General features: G+C 47.4%; 1 protein-coding gene across 1 annotated transcript in view; it reads right to left on the bottom strand.

The window, feature by feature from the left end:
• Positions 1-21,254, bottom strand: part of cadm2b (cell adhesion molecule 2b) — a 206,533-nt gene that overhangs the window by 17,311 nt on the left and 167,968 nt on the right. The window contains exons 3-4 of the mRNA XM_084064839.1: positions 8,907-9,059; positions 6,830-6,967 (exon numbers count right to left, since the gene is read on the bottom strand). Of these exons, the coding sequence (XP_083920965.1) occupies positions 6,830-6,967; positions 8,907-9,059 (291 nt within the window). The remainder of the gene's footprint in view (positions 1-6,829; positions 6,968-8,906; positions 9,060-21,254) is intronic.

Below are 21,254 nucleotides of genomic sequence, written 5' to 3'. Positions count from 1 at the left end.
AGGGGTGTCGGACTCATTTTGGGGTCCGGGGCACATTGGTCAAATTGTGACTTGATGTGGGCCGCCCGTAACCAGTTGCGGACTCACACGCATTCAGTTATACAGCATTGTTTTTCAGTCTGTTGTCTCAGTCACTGCTACTAAAATGTATATTATGAAGAAGAATAGGTACTTTAATTATTGACATTAAAAACAAATATGTCAAAAAATCATTACTTTTTAAAAAGTTTTAAAAACATAATTTTGTATTATTATTTTTCAAAAATAGTCACATTTACATGGGTTACCAGCATGAAAAAAATGTCACTTGCTGCTTCCAGACACCTCAATGTCAGGGACCAGTTTCTGAGAAGTTATTTTCATGACATCATTAATTTACATGTCTGATATGTGTCATCTGTGAGTGCAGAGTTCGGATATTGCAGGTAGGCTATGTGTCCAGATTCATAGCCAGACCCCCCCCCCCCATTCCTAGCAATGCTGTGTGTGTGTGTGTGTGTGTGTGTGTGTGTGTGTGTGTGTGTGTGTGTGTGTGTGTGTGTGTGTGTGTGTGTGTGTGTGTGTGTGTGTGTGTGTGTGAGAGAGAGATGTAGAGAGAAATACTAACAGACCTAGTATAGAGCCCTGGGGACCTCGGTCAACTAAATTTGAGTTTATGTGGTTAAAACTCACTATAATCTTACCTTGAGTGACTTTAAAAGTGTTGTGCAAACATTATTTCCATCCCTGACTATAACTGATGGGTAACACTAACATCAGGATAAGGAAGCATGTGGTGCACCGCAGGCATTGATTTGACAGTTTCTTTGATTAATTAGTGTCCATAAAAAAGACTTTTCCTCACACTGGGACAAGTGTCTTGTGAAGAAAAACAACAGACTAAGATGTAAAATATCAAACTCTGTTACCCATCATCGATCTGCAACGTGTCATCATGTAGGATGCTTAAGTGTGTTTGCTTGCTTGCGTGTGCATGAAATCAATCTGTGCTTTACGCAGCGGCAGGTGTAGCGTGGGCTTTCTGTTCTCTATACTGTAGCAGTGGTTCTCAAAGTGGTTCCCCCAGGGGTTCTCAGCTAAATGAGTTGATATAGCATAAAAAACAGTTTAACCACCATAACCCTATTGACTTTTTGAATAGCCAATCTAAAAGCTCACAACCCGTCGCATTGCAATCTGCTATATTCAAAAAAATCTTGAAAAAGAACATTTTAAGAGCACAAATATTGTATGGGGGTCCTTAGTACAAAATATTTTCAGATGGTGGACACGGCCAAATACATTTGGGGGATCTTGACATGAAAAAGTTTGAAAACCACAACCACCAGGGTTTAGAATACTGAACATTATTGACTGGCACTTGGTGACACAAGAAATGTATATGGCTTTATTCCTCGCAAAGAGATGATTTGACAGGTGACAGCTGGAAATGTGTAACGCTGTGTAGAGAATTCACTGTATATATAAATATATAAATTGTTGAAAAACAAACCATCAGAGCATGAAATACAAATGACATGTTTTTGCTATTACACCTGCTGTCGCCCAGGAACTTTGTAGTGCAGGGCCCCCTGTGGGGAAGGAATTGACTGACAGCAGACACTGTTGGCATTAATCTACCACAAAAGTACCAATGGCTTAACAGGCTGCTCCCAGCACATGTTCACATAAAAAAAGCCTTTCATGCAGTATCTGAAAAAAAAAAAAAAACACTTGGAGCCAGAATCGACAGATTGACAATTCACCTCTTTGATACTTTTTCAAAGTAAAGTTCCTCACTTTGCTATGACTTGAAGATGCACCACACTGGGTCTGTTTGCCCAAAACACATTATGTAGTAAGTAAAACTAACACTAAAGTGCATCTGTGTGCATGATTGGAATCAACCAGTACCTGTATTTTTCAGGGCTTTTTAAGTGTTATGTCATTCCGGAATGATAACAGTGCTATATTACATATCGTTGCTGTCGGGTGGAAACATCAAATGTCCAACAGTTAGTTTTCAGGATTTAGCAAAAATAGAAGATGTACGAGCTTGTACATATTGTACTTTTGCTACTTTCGTGAGATACTACAGTATGATGAAGTAGGGCATTGATTTAGAATATGGAGATAAGAGGTTTCTGCCCGACAGCAACAATGTGTAATTTAAAGCCAGGGTATGACTCCTTCCACACTGTATTTTTCATTGTTGACCCGGTTCCTTGGGGATTCATTACTGTAACTACATTTGCAGGGTAAATTGTTAGATGTGTTAATCACGTAGCCACTTTGCAATAAAGGCTTTTTAAATATATTAGAGGTTCGGGCCGATATGCAGCCCTAACATCTAGTAGCCTGGCCCACACATCTTGTAGCCTACAATATGGCTATATATAGTATTATTACAATTATTGTGCGGGCATGCACATGGCTACATATTTAATGACACACACAAAATATTTGCAGACTTTTAGTTATGTGTGGGCAAGGCGTGTGTTCCTATGAGACGATGTCTGCCTGGTGACAGTTACAACACACACACACACACACACACACACACACACACACACACACATACACACACACTCATAAAAGGCAGTGTGTGTGGACACAGTAAGACTGCCAAATTTTGCTGAGGTGCAGCCTGCCAATGACGAGAATTATGAGATTTTGTGTTTTCAGTGGTTTTCCACTAGATGGCGCTGTTTGCTCGCTTATCGGTCACCGTTTGGCTCCCAGTGAAGCAGAGGACCAGGGGTCATCAATGTGTCCGTAGACGGACAAGCATGTCCGTGGCAAGACTTGTCCATGTCCGCGGCAAATCTTTGATTTAAAAAACTAAAAACACTAGAGCCAGTATACAGTTACTGACTTGCCAGTCTCCAGGTTTTCTTCAGAATAGGTAGGACACTGATTTAATTCTTGCAGAAATACCAGTGGTGTAATACTTCTATACTGCCCTACAAAGCCAAAGTGCAGTGACTACGCAAACAATTTAACTGATAAAAGGGTTTAAAATGTTTTAATTGGTCAGCAAAATGTGTTATCAGCATATAAGTGATATTACACTAATTGTATATCTGTTCTTGAGGTAATTGTTTATCCCCCAAAATCACAAAGGCTAATTTGACCTTTGGGATACACAAATAAGTCAATGTGTCAAAAAACACAGTTTCTGCACTTTGGCTTTGTAGGGCAGTATACTTTACTTCATAGATATTCAACTGGCGGCCCGCGGGCCACGTGCGGCCCGCGAGGAGCTTCCTTGTGGCCCCTGGCCATATATATATATTTTTTTAATTTTCATAATTATTATTTATGTAAATATATGTTCGTTTTTATGTTATCAAAGTTAAAACAGTACAAATTATTTATCCTTCATTAGTTCTTGAAAGGCCATCTTTCATTGGAACTTAACTTAGAACCTTAAATAGAACCGAATTAGACCGAATTAGACCCGAAAAAAGGTTGATTTATATTGGTCAAATAGAACCGAATTATACCCGAATTAGAGCGAATTAGACCCGAAAAATTTTGACTTTTCCCAAATGCCCTTTGACATTAACACTCTAATAAAGACACTGACAAACAGGTATTCAAACCTTGTTAAACCAGGTACCAAACAGTGGCGGATACAGAACATGCATGCCTAATGACTGGGTCTTGAAAAATCTGTCTGAGCCCTGTCTGTTTTTAAAAGCTTAGATTTTATAATGACAGGTGGATGATGTCAATATGACAATTCTTTTCACTGTCTCTGATTGTCTTTAATGCTTTGATAAGTTCAAAGCAATCAGTGAATCACTATAGAAAGTGAAGAAAGTGAAGTAGAAAAGTAGAAAGTAGCCAAAGTACAGAGATGGCCATGGAAATAATAATAATAATACACTTGACTACAAATTGCTCCAGCTACGCCTTCCCTCTCAGCTTTCCACTTAATGAAATAAAATAAAGTACAAAGGGATGAGGACTAACCACTCCCCCTATTTACAAACACAGTCTGTGTTCTCCATCGTGTCTACTGGACTAATTTATTAGTATTTATGGTAATATTATTGACCACTGATTTTGTATGTCCGTGGCAAAAAAAATTGTTTGAGAGACATGTCCATCACAAGCCGGCATGTTAATGACCTATGCAGAGGAGCAGCGGTCACGTGATCTAAAAAAAAAAACAGCCCGTTCACTTCCTTGTTATTCCATTTGGAAGAATGGCTTCTCCCTGTTTCTGTTGCTTTTTGGCAAAAATAGCCTACATTCAACTGCTCATAACTATGGAACGGATGATCGCGGCTGCTCGTCCCCCCCCCCCCCCCCCCCTCCTGGAGGATAGGTGCTACAGGCCGCAGCCAGACACTGTGTCTAGAGAGCAACGTGAAGCCACCAGTTGTGCACTAACTGTCTCTGCATTTCCAACCATTATTCACAGCTACAGTTAAAGACATTGTCTAAAAACAAGTTTAAAGTTATGTTAAGTTAGACTATTAAAGATTACAGACAGACAGACAGACAGGGGAATTGGGAATGTAGTGCGTTTGCGTACCGGAAGTTGAGAGCTGGTTAAGTCCCGGGAAAGACGCAATGTGATTGGCCAGTAGTCACTTTGAGTGGCAGTTGGGCCAAACGCAGTCAGTGGGGCAAACGCAGTCCCCACCAAAATATTTACTATTCTGTCCCTATCGGTACATAACTCGGACGGCGCTGAGTCGACTAGCAGACCTTCGGCTGGTCGTCGCGGGCACTCGCGCCTGGGGGCGCTCGGGCTGCGACTCCTCAGCCTCAAGGTCTGCTGAGTCGGCGCGCCTCCGTCATGGTCCAAAACTATACTTTATCGGGGGAAAAAAGTAGTCCGCGGATGACTGAAAAAGTTTATCCCAAGCGGGAGTCGATCCCACACTCCTAGTGGTAGTGGGTTGGGAGTCTAATGATTAGCGAGGTGCGCCACTGTGGTCGGTGCCGAGATTGGGTATTTTGGTTGTATTAGAATGTGACGTCTTAACTCTTCTATTGTAGAAGAAATACGTCCCCGCCCGCGCCCCCGCCCAAAAGGGGGAGCCTCGCACCACACTTAGATAGCTGGCGAGAGAGACAGAGAGAGAGAGAGGGGGGGGGGGGGGGGAGAGAGAGAGAGAGAGAGAGAGAGAGAGAGAGAGAGAGAGAGAGAGAGAGAGAGAGAGAGAGAGAGAGAGAGAGAGAGAGAGAGAGAGAGAGAGAGAGGGGATCATTCTCAGTGGCTTTTGAGATGGATAGCAGGCCTAGTTGTGAATGCTGTGTGCCAACTCACTATTGGCCTTTCAGGGAGCTACGTGCATGTCATTTCAACCAGAAAACTTCATATCCCAGCCCCCTTCCCATCAATCATAATGCCATGTTGGCCAGACACAGACGGAACCACCAAGACAAAAACGCTCTTGCAAATCTTCAATAACTCTTCAAGTAAAGTCTGCTCAGCACAATCAATTCTATAAAAGACCTGCGTAGAGCTTAAGGTACTGCCATCAAACTGAGAGGACCTCGCTCCTTCCACACCTACACAGACAGACAGTCAAGACCCCCCCCCCACACCCACACACACACACACACACACACACACAGCTTTCATTTCACTATGCTGATCACAGAAAACAGAAACATATGCTGCACTGGTGTTGACAATTCACTAGCAAGCAGACTACCAAATAAGCATAGCTATGCTAACAGAAAACACAGTGAAGGTCTGTGAATTGTCATTGAACTGCACTAGCCATCACATCACCTTCAATGCTTGTAAGACATGCTGGAAATGCCACAGAAATGTCAGTGTGCAAGGAACCATGGATTTAGTATGACCAGCAGTCATTTTTTACCCCTAATGCCTAATACAACCACTCAGAACTGATCTTACACAGATCATTCTATATAGAATCCATCATCATTACTCCTTCATTTTGCAGCTTATGGCCAGTAGTCCAGGTTGTGAAAAGAGGGTCTTTAAGATGAGGTGCAGCCGTGCAGCTGTGCAGGCATAGCTATTTGTCCAAGTTTTAAAGTCAGTGGAAGTGCTGGCTGTGAGTCAGATAGATTCTTAAAGTGGGGTCCTTGAGGGGGGTCCAGGGGGTCTCCAGCAAAATGAGTAACAGTTTAAACACTTAGCATATTACATTTTTTGGCTATTTTTGAATAATAATAATTTCCGTGGCACACATTATTTTTCAAATTGGGGTCTGCAGCCAAATATATATCAATTTGAGGGTCCTTGAGATGAAAATGTTCCAGAACCGCTGAGACAGATTACAGCTAAATCCTTCCTGGAGGCCAAGGCGTAAGTAATAAGATTCAATAACGTGAACGTGAAGTGAAGTGAAGGTACATGACTACAAGACGAGAGGATATAGAGCACCGACGTCTGACGTCATTTACACATCCTATTCTATCTATTACCTGGTTTGCGGTTTTCCCCTCCCGTTCTGAATTCCCATAGACGTGTTTAATATCGCGTCAAATAAGAACTGTGTTCCAAAAATAAACAAATGACCCCGGCGGTTTTACTCTTATGGATATGAACCATCAACTGATGGTGAGAAAACGCTAATGTTACTTCCGACAAATTAGTTACATTTTCGCCAGAAACAGACTGTTTCAAATATGAGTGACTGACTATCATAAACAATACAGAGCCACCTCCCTGACAATATCGCAGAGACAGTTTGTTTATTTTTGGACCACAATTCTTATATGAGACGATTCTAAGATGACCCAATGTTATTCTCCATAGCGAAATTACTTTACGAACCAGGGGATGGACGAGTGACGTCAGGACTTCTGTACTCTATTACATCACCATGTAAAAGCCATACAACAGACGTACCTTGAACCTCCTTGTCATTTCTGAACCACCGGATGTTAGCAGCAGGTTTGCTGCCGGATGTAATGCACGTCAGAGTGATCATGTCTCCTTCCATGGCAGGTTTTGTGAATCCAGTGATCTCAGGCCGCAACGGCACACCTACAGTACAAAAAAGCAAGACACAGCTCAATTGTACACATGAATGATTAAATTGAGGATAATATTTCCACAGTCTATCAGCTGCCTAGTTTGATATCATCCAATGTTCCACATTTCTTTGCATCATAAGGACGACAAAGAATTAATATGGTCTAGCAAATCTGATTCTCTTGTACTTGGTTGTCAAGAATTCACATTTTTACATTTTTTTATTATTATATATTATTCAAAATGATATACATTCTATGACTATCTCCTGTAAGAGTAGATTGTTATACTTTAAAAAAGTAAACAGAATATTAGGTTAGTGCCAACTAGATTTAAAAGGAGAAAATCCTGACATTGTGCACTTGCCTCAGAATTCTCAAAGACCATGTATTTGTTGCAGTGTATGCTCTGTAACCATTATGCATTTTTGTTATGTCAATTAAATCAAATGAACTCACAATAAAATCAAATCAATAATATAAATAAGTCCCAGATAGTGGCTTTAAAGCACTTATTGATTTGAAAATTCTAGCTGAAAATAGTCCAGGGAGAAAAATATTGATTTATAAATTGAACTCAAATGACCATGACTGATTAACTGTGCACTGATGTTCCAACACTGACTCAATTATTCAGGTAAGTACACTAACGTTACAATATAAAATCTAATAAAACTAAATAAAAATAAAGCTGTTCATGGAAAAACAACCAAGTACAGTATAAATATGTACTTTGACTATCAGTCTGGAGGGAATCTTCTGGCCATTATGTTGAGCAAAATCCTACTGTATATTAGTCTGTCATTTGTATTCACTACATATAATACTTAGTTGAGGAAATACTTCTGCTCTGGTACATCTATTAAACCATTAAAACCGGGAAAGCACCTGTCATTTTAGATTTTAGTGTTGGCTATTCAAAAATAGCAGATATACAAGCTCACAGCGCGTCACTTAATGCCGCCCTGCGAGCTTGTATATCTGCTATTTTTTTAACATTTTTGAAAAATCTTCAAAGTGATTGAAAAATGTTGATTTGTGTTATATGTTATAGCACAAATCTTATCTTCTGGGCATCCCTGGCACAAAACATTTTCAAATGGGGGCCAGCGGCCAAATATATATCAATTTGGGGGTCCTTGGCACAAAAAAGTTTGAGAACTACTGATTTAGAAGGCATTATTTGTCGGTCTCGGGTCTTAATGGGTTAATTGGCAAACAGCACTGTCACCATCAGAGGGAGTAACAGCACTCACGGAAATGTCCTTCAGGCAATTTGATTTAGTTGGCATACAGAGATACCTCTCCCCGCTCCCCATGCCAACTAAACAGAATTGCCTGAAGGGCAAGTCTGGTATTCCCTCTGAATGTAAAGGAACCTTTCTAGACCACACAACCTGTAAGGAAATATTAACCACTTAAACTCCAGTCCCCCAGGAGTCTATACTGAGCCCCCTGCTCATTTTTTGCCCCCTACACCAAATATAGATATTTTTGGGGCTTTTTCTGCATTTATTGATAGATACAGTAGACTGACAGGAAATGGGGAGAGAGAGATGGTTGAGTGACATCATGCAGCAAAGGTCGTCGGGATCAGGATTTCAAACCCGCAACACGCTGTCCTAGCCTAGGAACCCGGACCGCTACCCAGCTGTCCGGGCCTGCCCCTAGGTTGACACTAGGTCCATGTGGTTAAAATAAGTTGGAGTCGTGCCCAAATTCTCTTTGTACTTCAGTAGCACCGTCTGTCACCATTATGACTTAGTTTCAGTCTGCAAAGTTGAAGACGCAAGTAGCTCAAGAAGCTAAACGTAGGAACTCTTTTCCAAAGTTGCGAGAAGGACCCAGCAAAGTAAAACAAACTGCAGCCGTAGGACAAAGTATAAATAGCCATTAGCCAAGTGTAATTGGCCTGCATGCGGAGACGGGGGCAGAGAGATGGATGTACTCACCCAGAACGGTGAGGAAGGCCTTGGTGGTTTTGACAGGCATGGTGAAGAGTGAACAGGTGTACTGGCCCTCGTCTGACAGGGTAACGTCACTGATGCTGATGGTGAGCTCCTGCCACGACGCTCGCATCAACTCGATCCGGTTGTCCCTTAGCGCTGCAACAGGGAGGAGGACACGTAAGAGTGGAAATCAGCACACCATCTCACAACTAGGGCAGTCACCATTACAATGTTTAAGATGACGATTCATTGTCCTACTGTACAAATAATTGTGATTAATGATTTAATTGTGTTTTTGGCATTGAACATTGGAACATAATAATACAAATGTAATTTCTGTTTGTTTTTTAGGCTTCGTAATCAAAAGAATTGCACAGGATTTGACAAATAACTAAAACATACAAAGGAATTACTGACATACGTAATAACTAATTTTATAGTTTCAAAAGTGACACGTTGTAAGCTTGTAGATCTTCTATTTCTGCTCTTTTTGGAAAGTGTTTGAAAATGTATGAACATTTTTCAACCTGGAAACGATTATGCAAAATAATTGTGATTATCTCAAAAAAATTGCGATTAGGCGATTATGTAATCTCTCAAGAACAGATTCCGACCTGCGGTGGAATCTGTCGGAGCGGTTCGTCCTAACCAGTGCGCATTGGCTAAAAGTGGGCGTGCCTTCAGATCAGGAAGTGGGCCGCGCTTTACCCAATCAAATGTAGTGGGCGGGATTCACGTGTCCATCCACCATGATCCACCCTCCCCCCCTCGAAACTAGCCGAAACTAATTTAACAATAGCGTCCTCGGAGCGGACAAAACCACGGAAAGATATTCACATTTTAAATTACTCTTTCATCATAGAAACAAGTGGGCTTATAACCAAAACCATCCATGTTCTCTGGGAGAAGTGGTGTTAGTGTTCCGTGTAGAAATATTGTTAGTGGGAATGAAAACATGGTCGCACCAACCGGAAGTGATGCGCTATAGGCAGACATGAAACCGGTGTTTCCCTGCGCTCTAGTCTAACATTATACTCCTGCCAGACTCCACAGAATATCAGAAAAGCAGAGGTCGCTGTTTTTCATTTTCTGTGGGGTCTGGCTACGCGAGACTAGCGATTATGTAACAATTGTGACAGGCATACTCACAATCTGTGTCACTCTAAAGTGTATAGCTCTATAATTGTTTGACGAACAGTGAATTTAGCCCATCTACAATCTCATCCATCTCAATACACATCGCATCGCAAGGTGTTGTATTATCCAAAATATGGATGCCAGGTTGTAAGTGTTATGTTATATTTAGAAGAAAATATATAAAAAAAAAGATATGAAGTACTTTTTTGTGTGTGAAATTGTGATAAAAAAAAACCTCCTGCACCATCTGCTACCGTGTGCCTTCAAATAATATTTTTCAAACACTGCTTATATAAAGCAGTGATTCTCAACCTGTGGGCCGGGGGCCCACTGGTGGGCCGTGAGGGTATTGCAAGTGGGCCCCCCAAGTAATTGGCAAAACACTAAGATTGTGTTCCACCTTGGATCACAATCGATTGATTGATCATTAAAATAAACATGCTCAGAAAATGCATGAGGGGCTGTTAAGTGGTCGGATGGAGGAGCCACGAATGCTTTCAACGTTTTCAAGTGGGTCTTGATCCAGATAAGGTTGAGAACCATTGAAATAAAGTATAGCCAAAGCTCATTTGGGGCTCAAATCGGGAATTTTAATAATAATGTGTCACGATGCGAGGCAGGGAGTTGTAGGACCCAAGCGCAGACAGTGACGCGGAGACAGAACGGATCAGATGCAGGGGTTTTATTAACTAAACAGGGCAAGGCTAGGTAACCAACAGAACACTGTGACAACAATAATGAATCAACACAGACTGGAAACAGAGGGGCATATAAATAGACAAGGACTAGCTAGGCACAGGTGAGAACAAAGGACAATTAACACAGGGATTGGCTGGGGCACAACAGGACACAGGTGGAGAACATAACTAATCAAAGCGAGGTGAGACAAGACAGGAAACACTAACTAGGCTAAACAGGAAACACTTGGACATCACTACAAAATAACAGTACAAGGAGAACCGGGAACAATACAGCAGAAAGAGGGTCCAAAAGGGTCCAATACCAATTAAGGTCAGACAATGGCTAAATAATAAAGTCAGTCCACGGTCCGAGGAGCGGATCGTGACATAATGAAAGTGAAACACTACAGCATGGCAGTACTGAACTATGGAGAAAGATTAGACAAGACAGACAGACAGACAGACAGACAGACAGACAGACAGACAGACAGACTCTCTATTTACAGATAGATAGATCAGACAGACAGACAGACAGACAGACAGACAGACAGAAAGACACTCTATTTACAGATAGATAGATAGGTAGGTAGGTAGGTAGGTAGGTAGGTAGGTAGGTAGATAGATAGATAGATAGATAGATAGATAGATAGATAGATAGATAGATAGATAGATAGATAGATAGATAGATAGATAGATAGATAGATAGATAGATAGATAGATAGACCACTTCTACAGCTGCTACATCAACTACTACTCTCTGTCTCTACTACTACGAATAATAATACCCTTTAGGCTTGTCTATTCATTTCTGAATAATCTATGCTATCAAGATAAAAAAACAAGGGATTTCTCAAGGAATTGGAGGCTTACCCCACTAAAGTGTTCCTTCAAGAGTGACAACCCCTTATAATCCTCGGGAAACCATGCAGCAAGCTGAAAAAGGTAACGCGGAATCAACCTGTCATCGCTTATACAACTTCAAATGCAGAATCACCTAGTTGTACAAGAAGCCCCACCAGGGAAAAAAAGACTGTGCTCCTCATTGAATAAATTAGACTTTCTTAATCCTCACTCCCTTTAGGCAGCCCCCTCCATTCACAATATCTTTCATCTGAATCTGAACTGTGTTGGATTCTATTACACAGGGCAAATCTAGCAGAGGATTTTATCAGTGTGGTCAATATAAAGTGGTGTCTTATCAGATAGAGACACTCAAGATGTCTCCATGAAAATTATTAATCACCATCTCTGTTTGTGTTGGATTTAAGTGATAAATATGCACAGTGGGCATGTGAAAAGCAATTAAACTGAAATGGCTATTAGATTCACACCAACACAAGTTACATTAAACACTGCTCTCCTTTGGCATTAATTACAAGGTGTCATGTTGTGATAATCATCATCACATAATCACATACATTTGAAAAGTTATGGCCAATATATCCCAAACCCTAATGAGTTTATTTATTTGACACAAAAAAAACACACAACAACAACAGAGAGTAAATAAAAACAATCTTTCAAGCTACCATTAAAATTTCATAACAAGTGGTGCCACAAGAGAACGAGCTTAATATGTGCTCTGGGGCTTAAAACAAACATTTGATTTACTGTTGCAAACTGCATCCTGCACGTTTTTTTGTAGTTACACAACTGGAGCATCAGAATGCCCAGAGGCTCTGGCAAAGAACAGCAAACCCTTTGGTGGATGGATGGAAGAGAAAGGTGCTGGGGTCTTTGAGCAAACACCACATAGTAACTCAAGAGATATGGAGCAGAGACTTGGCAGATCAAAGAATTAAACAAGATGACACACTACCTATCACTCTAGCTTGCTAACACTGAAATGAAAGACAGGAGGTTTGCCCAATTTCTTCCTCATCTTATTTCTAGAAAACTAAAACACCACAACACAAGCTGCTGGCTGTAGGAAAAGAGCCATGTATGTATGTACCAGGGGAAGATTGGTCATTGTCTAAATACCAAAGCAGTAACTATTCTAAGGGCGCGCTCCCACCGCACTTTTATTTTACCTCTGGGACGGAATCTGCCAATGCTTTGTCAATGCAAATGCGTGGATTCATGATCTTGCACATTTTTTCCAAGAATCCACGCATTTGCATTGACAAAGCATTGGCAGATTCCGCCTCAGAGGTAAAATAAAAGTGCGGTGGGACCGTGCCCTAAAGCAATGTTTAGTCTCTCGTAGCCAGACAATCTCTGCCTATATTGACTGGTGAATCTACATTCAATGAATGGCTAAAACTGTGTGGAAACAATTCCGATTTTTTTAAAGAAAATAACAGAATTGCAGAACCAGTGCCAAGTCTTTAGCCTTTCATATTATGATGACGATATCAGGTTTGGTTTTCAAAGCACTGGGCATAGGTTCGTTAGCTCTGGTTTTCTCCACCAACCAATCCCTTTCAAATGTATCAGCAGGCAGAGTTCGCGGATCGTCTGGCTACGTGAGGCCAAGCAATGTTGCAATTTTCTAGAACCTTGTTATTTTTTATACACAGTAAAATACGTAATTTAACTCAGAGAGTCAGTGTACAATATAAATGTAGTTACAATAAATCAACACTGAGGATTTTACCGTTTACTTATTTACTGTATACTTATTTTAACTGTGCATGTTACAGTATTATACAATAATATTACGTTTATTGTATAGTTATCTTTTGCTGCTGCACTCTCTCCATTCACTCTAACTGCATGGTGATGTGTCCCAGAAATCATACGTTTAACACATAAATGAATGTAGTCAAAGCATTTTCTGCCACTGCTAAATGAACAGCTTTGGTGATCTGACCATTTATGTTGTGAGAGAACTTATTTAAAAAATGTTTCAATTGGTACAATCCACTTTTTTGAGAGTGAATGGACAGCGAACAACAGAGAAAAACAATAGACATAATAACGGAATGGCCTCCCTGTCCAATCTTGAACTATTGATAGTACAGTATAAGTTACAATGTGTGCAGCTTGTGAACAAAGCTGCACAAATCACAAGTGATGTTTAGTAAGGATAGCTACAGTATTTCCACCAGGAAACAATGCTTATGGACAATAGACATTTCACTAGTAAGAGACCACACCTTCTGCTCAAGTTTACGGATTTTATTGAACGAAAATGGGTGGACGTGTGTGGATGTGGAACCCGGGAAGGGCGAGACTCAGGGTGGGGGGAGTATGTCTCGTGAGCGGACGGCCACCGGGGCTCGAGTCGGGTGGCGTTGCCTTCGCTCGGGATACTGCCCCCCCCGGGTTCCTGGAAGAGAAGAAGGAAACAGGGTTAGTATTGAGGCGGCGGAGGTAGTTGGGGTGGACGGGGGGAGCGTTCTTGACCACGAAAGTAGTAGGAACATGGAGCAAAGGCTCGCAGCTGCTTTTAAGCTCGTCTACTGAGGTGATTGTGACGTGAGATTGGCTGGCTGATAATGGAAGGCAGGTGTAGGTGATAAGGTGATGACGAGCGGGGAGTTGCCGTGTTAAGCAGAGGGAGGTCTCCACTCCTGAACTTGCGTTGTTATATACAACTGCATTTCACTAGTAAGAGACCACACCTTCTGCTCAAGTTTACGGATTTTATTGAACGAAAATGGGTGGACGTGTGTGGATGTGGAACCCGGGAAGGGCGAGACTCAGGGTGGGGGGAGTATGTCTCGTGAGCGGACGGCCACCGGGGCTCGAGTCGGGTGGCGTTGCCTCGGGATACTGCCCCCAAAGAGCAAGGAGAAGAGCGTGTGGTCTAGGGACGGAGGGGAGTGAGTGTGGGGACCCCCATCGGGGGGGAAACGGAGCGACCGGTTACGTGCGGCCCAGGTGGAGATGGGCGTTACGAACATCCTGGATGTTACTCCTGATGTAGGTGTGGTAGGCCTGAGAGGACCAGCGGCCGAGGACGCGAATCAGGTGGTCCGAGAGACCCTGTCTGGAGGCGGTGGAAGCGGCACCGATGCGGAGGGAGTGGCCCGAGTAGAGCTGGGAAGGGAGGCCGGATAGGGTTAGAATTTGGCGGAAGTGGCGGTGGAACCAGAATCGGGTGGCTATGGTGCCGGTCTCGGTGGTGAACAGGGGGTCGAGTGGTGAGGCGTCGAGAGAGAGTCTCAGGGCGACGTAACGTGAAAGGGGTTCGTAGGGACTGAGTGGAGTGCCGGTTTTGAAAATGTGGATGACAGAAGTGCGCCCTAGCTGGTCGGTCTTGCTACGCCTGAGAGTGAAGGTGAGGGAATCGGTGGAGTGGAGAGCGAGGTCGGAGAGGCTAGGGTGACGTGAGGGGTTGTAACGAGAGGAGGAGGAAGTAAATTCGGAGCAACGCAGGAACCCGAAGAATGCCAGCAGGAGCATGCACTCAAGCGTGAGGTCGACCAGGGGGGAGTGGTAACCGGAACGGAGGGTGACCAGGCAGCTGAGGAGCAGGTCAGAGGTGAGTGGGTGACGACGGGACGGAACCGGGGCCTCGTTGCGGGCGAGGCCTCGGAGCAGCATGGAGACGTGGGGGTGCGTGATGGCAGAACAGGGGGAACCGTGTATTAATTTGAGGAAGAAATTGATGCCGCTGAGGTAAACGTGCAGGGTGGAGGTGCGGAGTTGGAGACGGGAGTGAGCGTGGGTAATGAATGCGGCAATGACCGAGACGTCAGTGGAGGGGAAGGGGACGCCTACGGAGGCGTGGAACCTTTTGAAGGCGTTCCAGGCGGTGAGGTAGCTGGTGAGGGTTCCGGGTGAATATCCGTTGAGGATGTGGTGACGGGCTTGGATGAGGAGGTGCTGGAGCTGAGGGGTCAATGGAACACAGTCTCCGAAAATGGAGGAACGGGAGTGGGGTGCAGGTCTGCCTCCGGGGCTAGCTGCCGAAATCTCTGGAAAGAGAGGCGGGAGAGAGAATCTGCTATTAGGTTGAGGTGACCGGGGATGTGTGCTGCGCGGATGAGAAACTGGTGGGTGACGGATGACCAGGTGAGACGGCGGAGTAGGGGCGAAATGTCGGGGGAGTTGGAACGGCCTCGGTTAATGATTTCGACCGTGGCGGTGTTGTCTGAGTGAATGAGGATGCTCCTCCGGGACCATTCGTGACCCCAGAGGAGCGTGGCAATGACGACCGGATATAACTCGTGGAGGGCGGAGGAAGGGTGGATGGCTGAGTGGGTAAGGGTGGCGAACTCGGGGGGCCAGGCGGAAGCAAACCAGCGGCCCTGGTGGTACCCGCCGTAGCCGATGGAGGGGGCGGCGTCTGTGAACAACTGGATGTCGTCGGGGTGGGTGATGAGGGAGTCGTAAAATAGTGTTATGCCATTCCAGTTTGACAGCAGGTGGAGCCAGAGGCGGAGGTCGGTGCGGCACGATTCGTCGATGACGACGTGTTCGTGCAGGGAGTGGGCGGTGTGGGCGGTGGTGAGGAGGTGGGAGATGAAAGGGCGCCCCTGGGGAATGATGCGTAGTGCGAAATTAATGTGGCCGAGGAGGGCGAGGAGCTGGCGCTTGGTGCAACGGGGAGTGATGAGGTAATTCTGAATGAGGAGGGTGATGCGGTTTAGTTTGTCCAGGGGGAGGGAGGCTTGAAACGCCACGGTGTCGAGGGTGATGCCGAGGAATTCTATGGAGGTGGCGGGGCCGACGGTCTTCTCCTCGGAGAGAGGGACACCGAGTTCTGAGAAAACTGACCGGAGGATGGACAGGCCGTGTGCCGGGGGGGGAGGGGGGGGCTCGACTAGTAGGAAGTCGTCCAGGAGGTGTACTAGGTGGGGTATCGGGTGGTTATTGGAGAGTATCCAGCAAAGTGCTTCGGATAGGCTGTTAAAAATTTTGGGGCTGCTTTTACAGCCGAACGTCAGGCGGACGGCGAAGTAAAAGTACCCCTTCCACTGGACCCCGAAAAAAGGCCAGAAGTCGGGGTGGATGGGGAGGACTTTGAAGGCGTTGGTGATGTCGGCCTTGGACAGGAGTGATCCGCGGCCGGTGAGGTGGATGAGATTGATGGCGTGGGTGACGGTGGAGTAATGCATTGAAAAGTCGTGACTGGGAATGAGGCTATTGATGCTGGGGGTGGGTGTGTTGTGGGGTGAGGAGAGGTCCACGATGAGGCGCTTCTTCCCGGAGTATTTTCTGGTCGCAACGCCAATGGGGCTAATGCGAAACACCGGGAAGGGAGGTGTTTTGAAGGGCCCCATCATGAACCCCTCCTTGACCTCCTTAGCAATGAGCGTGTCAACTGCCTCGGGGTCGTGCACTGCGGAGAGGAGGTTGTGACAGGTGTGTGAAGTGGTGGGGGTGGCTAGCATGCCGGGGTGGAAGCCGTGAGTGAAGCCGTCGACTAGGAAGTCGACAAACTGGCGATCGGGGTGGTGACGGAGGGCGTGGATGAGGGCTGGGATTTTGACGGGGGTGCTGAGGTGGCGGCCTAGTCACGCGGTGGCCGTGGGGTTGTGTGGGCAGGTGGGGCGGGAGTGGGCTCCTCCACAGAAAGAACAGACATGGAGGAACCTGCAGGAGGACAGGGGGCAGCCGTCCTGATTGAAATTGTTGCACACCTGGCGCCCGGACTGGTAAAGGACGGGCCGGCCGTGTCTGTCGGTGGCATTGGAGGAGGAGATGTTGGTGTCTGACTTGGGAATGAGGGGTGGGGGGGGAGCTGCAGAGTAGGGGCGAGGGTGTGGGGGTGTGGGGCGAGGGCGGGGGGGTGGCGGTGGTGGGCGGCCGGTGAAAGTGGCACTGGGTTTGGAACGAGGCTTTGGGGCGGCCGTGTCGACGGCCGTGGTGCAGGCAGCGGCGGGGTGGGAGGGGGCGCCGCACAGCAGGCAGGACTGGGCGGTCCGGGACGTGAAGACCCTGCAATAGATCTCCTGGTCCTGGACCCCCCAGTAGGTGCCTAAGTTTAGCTGCTGAAGGCGGGCGGCGGCTTGTGTGGCAAAGAGGACGTGGTAGGCGTAGAACCCCGTGCCGCCGAACCGAATTGCCAACTCGAGGACGAGCGTTATGTAGCTGTCCAATTCGGCCCGGCGGCGGGGGTACAACGCGCAAACCACGTCCCTATAGAGGGAGAAGGCATAAGCAAACTCGGCGGGAGTTAGGTCTCGGGAACGAGAGGGGAGGGGCTGACGGAGCTGGGCGAGGCAACCAGACGGGGTTATGATTTCCCTGTTGCGGAGGGGGTCGGTAATGGAGGGCTGGATGAGCTCCGCCAGGTCGATATACGCACCGTTAAGGATGTGCTGGCGGAGGTTGGTTGGGACCGGGGATGGCCGGTTGACTGAAAGGACGGGTGTGTCTACCGGGGTGACGGTGGCCAAGGTGTAGGTGGGAGCCGAGTGGCCGGAGTGAGAAGGAGCTTGAGGAGCGTGGGTGAAGAGGGAAGAGAGTAGGGAGAATACTCGGGCTGGGTCGTTGGGAGGCGTGGCCTGAGTGGCGAACGCGGGATGTGGCCGGGCGCGGCGACGTGCCGAGCGGCGAGGAGGAGAGGGGGAGTAGTAATGGAGGACCGGATCTTGGGCGGGGGGCGGGTGGCGGTGTGCCGGGCGCTGTGGAGGAGCAGCGCGAGCGGGTGGTGAGGGTGAAAGGGAGTCGGGCTGGTCGTGGCGGTCGTGGCGGTCGTGGCGGTCGCGGCGGCGAGCCGGGCGCTGTGGAGGAGCAGCGCGAGCGGGTGGTGAGGGTGAAAGGGAGTCGGGCTGGTCGGGCTGGTCGCGGTGGCGAGCCGGGCCCTGGGGTGGAGCTGCGCGAGCAGGTGGTGAGGGGGAAGGGGAGATGGGATGGTCGTAGTGGACATGGAGGTCCTGGTGGCGTGCTCGTAGCTGAGGAGGAGCCGAGCGAGCCGGTGGTGAGGGGGATGGAGAGGCGTACCGCACGGTGCGACGCCATTGGCGCTGGGGGGGGGGGTCCGGGGGGGCGAGGCGGGTGAACGGCGAGACCGCCGAGCGGGGGGAGGGGACGAGGGGGGAGGGGGTGTGCGCTGGCGTGGCGGCCGGCGCCGGGGGCGAGCGGGGGGCGGCGCTGAGCCGGAAGCGGCGTGTGGAGCGGGGAGCTCCGCTGAGCCGGAAGCGGCGTGTGGAGCGGGGGCGCGCTGGGCCGAGGATAGCGCACGTCGGCGTGCGGTGGGGAGGGAAGAGGGCGGGGCACTAGGCACCCGCCGTGTTTGAGAGGGAGGGGGGAAGGCAGAGGGGGGGGGGACGTAGACGTTGGAGGGAGGCGAGGCGGGGGAAACCTGCCGGGGGGGGGAGGCGGGGGGGGAGGGAGACAGAAGGGGCGGGGCACTAGGCACCTGCCGTGCACGAGAGGTAGAAGGGGGAGGCGAGGCGGGGGGAGCCTGCCGGGGGGGGAGGAGGGGGGAGGGGTTGGAAGTGGTTGGGGCACTAGGCACCCGCCCACGAGGGGGGAGGAGGGGAGGAGGGGTGGGAGTGGTTGGGGCACTAGGCACCCGCCCACGAGGGGGGAGGAGGGGGCGAGGGGAAGGAGTGGTTGGGGCACTAGGCACCCGCCCACGAGGGGGGAGGAGGGGGCGAGGGGAAGGAGTGGTTGGGGCACTAGGCACCCGCCCACGAGGGGGGAGGAGGGGGCGAGGGGAAGGAGTGGTTGGGGCACTAGGCACCCGCCCACGAGGGGGGAGGAGGGGGCGAGGGAAAGGAGTGGTTGGGGCACTAGGCACCCGCCCACGTGCTCGTGGGGGAGGAAGGGGGGCGTTGGAGGCAGGCGATGCGTGCGCCGGTCCACGTGCGAGTGGGGGGCGGGGGGGAATGGATGTGGACCGTGCACGTGTCTGCTGGGATGATGTTGTTGTCGCCGAGGACGCCAGCTGGGCGGCGCCCTCTGGGCGAGCGGCCCGGGTGGGCGGGGCCGCTCGTGACGTTTCCGGAACTGCGGTGCGGCGGTGCGCCAGGTACAGGCGGAATAACGCGGCCTTGCGGTCCGTCTGCTGGAAGGGAATGCCCCCCGCCGCCAGCACCCGGTGCAAGCCGGGGACCGTGATGTCAGAATAAGCGAATTCTGGCCCGCCGGCATCGGGTGCGTGGCGGCGAGAGGCGGTAGAGCGCGACGAGCGCTCAGAGCTGCTGAAACGAGCGGGAGGAGGCGGCGGGAATCGCTCCTGCCCTGGCTGGGCTGGTGGAACTAGCCGCGAGCTACGGCGGCTCCCGGAGTCCGAGGCGGACGGGCCGGTGTCGGGGACGACGCCCTGGCTGCCCGGGGAAGAGAAGAGGTCCTCATCTGAAGCGTGGAGGAAGAGCTCCTGCTGTTCCATGGCGGCTGGATAGCGCAGCGGGCAGCGAGTTGTTGTTGTTTTGTTTGTTTGTGTTTGTTCTTGATCTTACCGTCTGCTGTGAAGATGAAGGATGGTGAGTAACGCTTACGGTGCGATGCAAGGACGGACTGATAAGAGTACTGTAGATGAAAAGTTTCGAGAGGAGTGCAACAAGTATTAAGCAATACTTCTTTCTTTAGCAACTTAGCGCGGACGTTCTGGCGTTCTTGACCACGAAAGTAGTAGGAACATGGAGCAAAGGCTCGCAGCTGCTTTTAAGCTCGTCTACTGAGGTGATTGTGACGTGAGATTGGCTGGCTGATAATGGAAGGCAGGTGTAGGTGATAAGGTGATGACGAGCGGGGAGTTGCCGTGTTAAGCAGAGGGAGGTCTCCACTCCTGAACTTGCGTTGTTATATACAACTGCATTATAGGCCCATTACTAGCCCTGTCACAATTATTACACAATCGCCTAATCGCAATTATTTTGCATAATCGTCATAATTGTTTCCATGTTGAAAATTGTTCATATTATTTTCAAACATTTTCAAAAATAGTGGAAATAGCAGATCTACAAGCTTGTAGTTCGGCTGTTTCCACTATTAATGTGTTTTTATTTTATTAAATAACTCATTTATAAGTCATTTCTTTGTATATTTAGGTTATTTGTCATATCTGCCCTGTGCAACTTCAAAGCCTAAAAGCCAAACAGAAATGTGTTTTTATTCATAATGTTCCAGTGTTCAATGACAGAAACTAAATTAAATTGTTATTATTGCAATTATTTGACTGACAATTAATCGTCAAAATGTCATAATTGTTACTATTACTCCTACTACTAGGATTACCTAGTATTACCGACTTGAGCCCTAGCAGTCCCTATGCTGGTGGGAGGAGGGGGGCATTCGGCAAAATGGCTATATTAGGGTTATTTTTGGCAAAGAGACCCCTGCGGGTCCCCAGACCCCACTTTGAGAACCACTGCAGTATGAAACATTGACGCTTTTAAGATTTTATTGTTAGATTTGATGCTGGAAGAAGCCAAACGCACCTGGCTGGGCATTACAAATTGTCATGTTGTCACTTTTCAAAATTAAAAGTTATTGATTAATTAATTCATTTCTTTCCATGAAATCATATTACTGTAAATGTTCCTTTTGCATAAACCGATCAATCAACCAATCAACCAATCAATCAATCAATCAATCAATCAATCAATCAATCAATCAATCAAACAAACAAACAAACAAACAATATGGACTGAAAAAAATAGGCTACTTAAACATGCACTTTTGTTAG

The sequence above is a fragment of the Gymnoscopelus microlampas genome (assembly GCF_963454915.1).
Source record: "Gymnoscopelus microlampas genome assembly, chromosome: 8".
NCBI classification, from domain to species: Eukaryota; Metazoa; Chordata; class Actinopteri; order Myctophiformes; family Myctophidae; genus Gymnoscopelus; species Gymnoscopelus microlampas.
The sequence above is the reverse complement of the archived record's forward strand: the minus strand, read 5'-3'. Positions and strand labels throughout refer to the sequence as shown.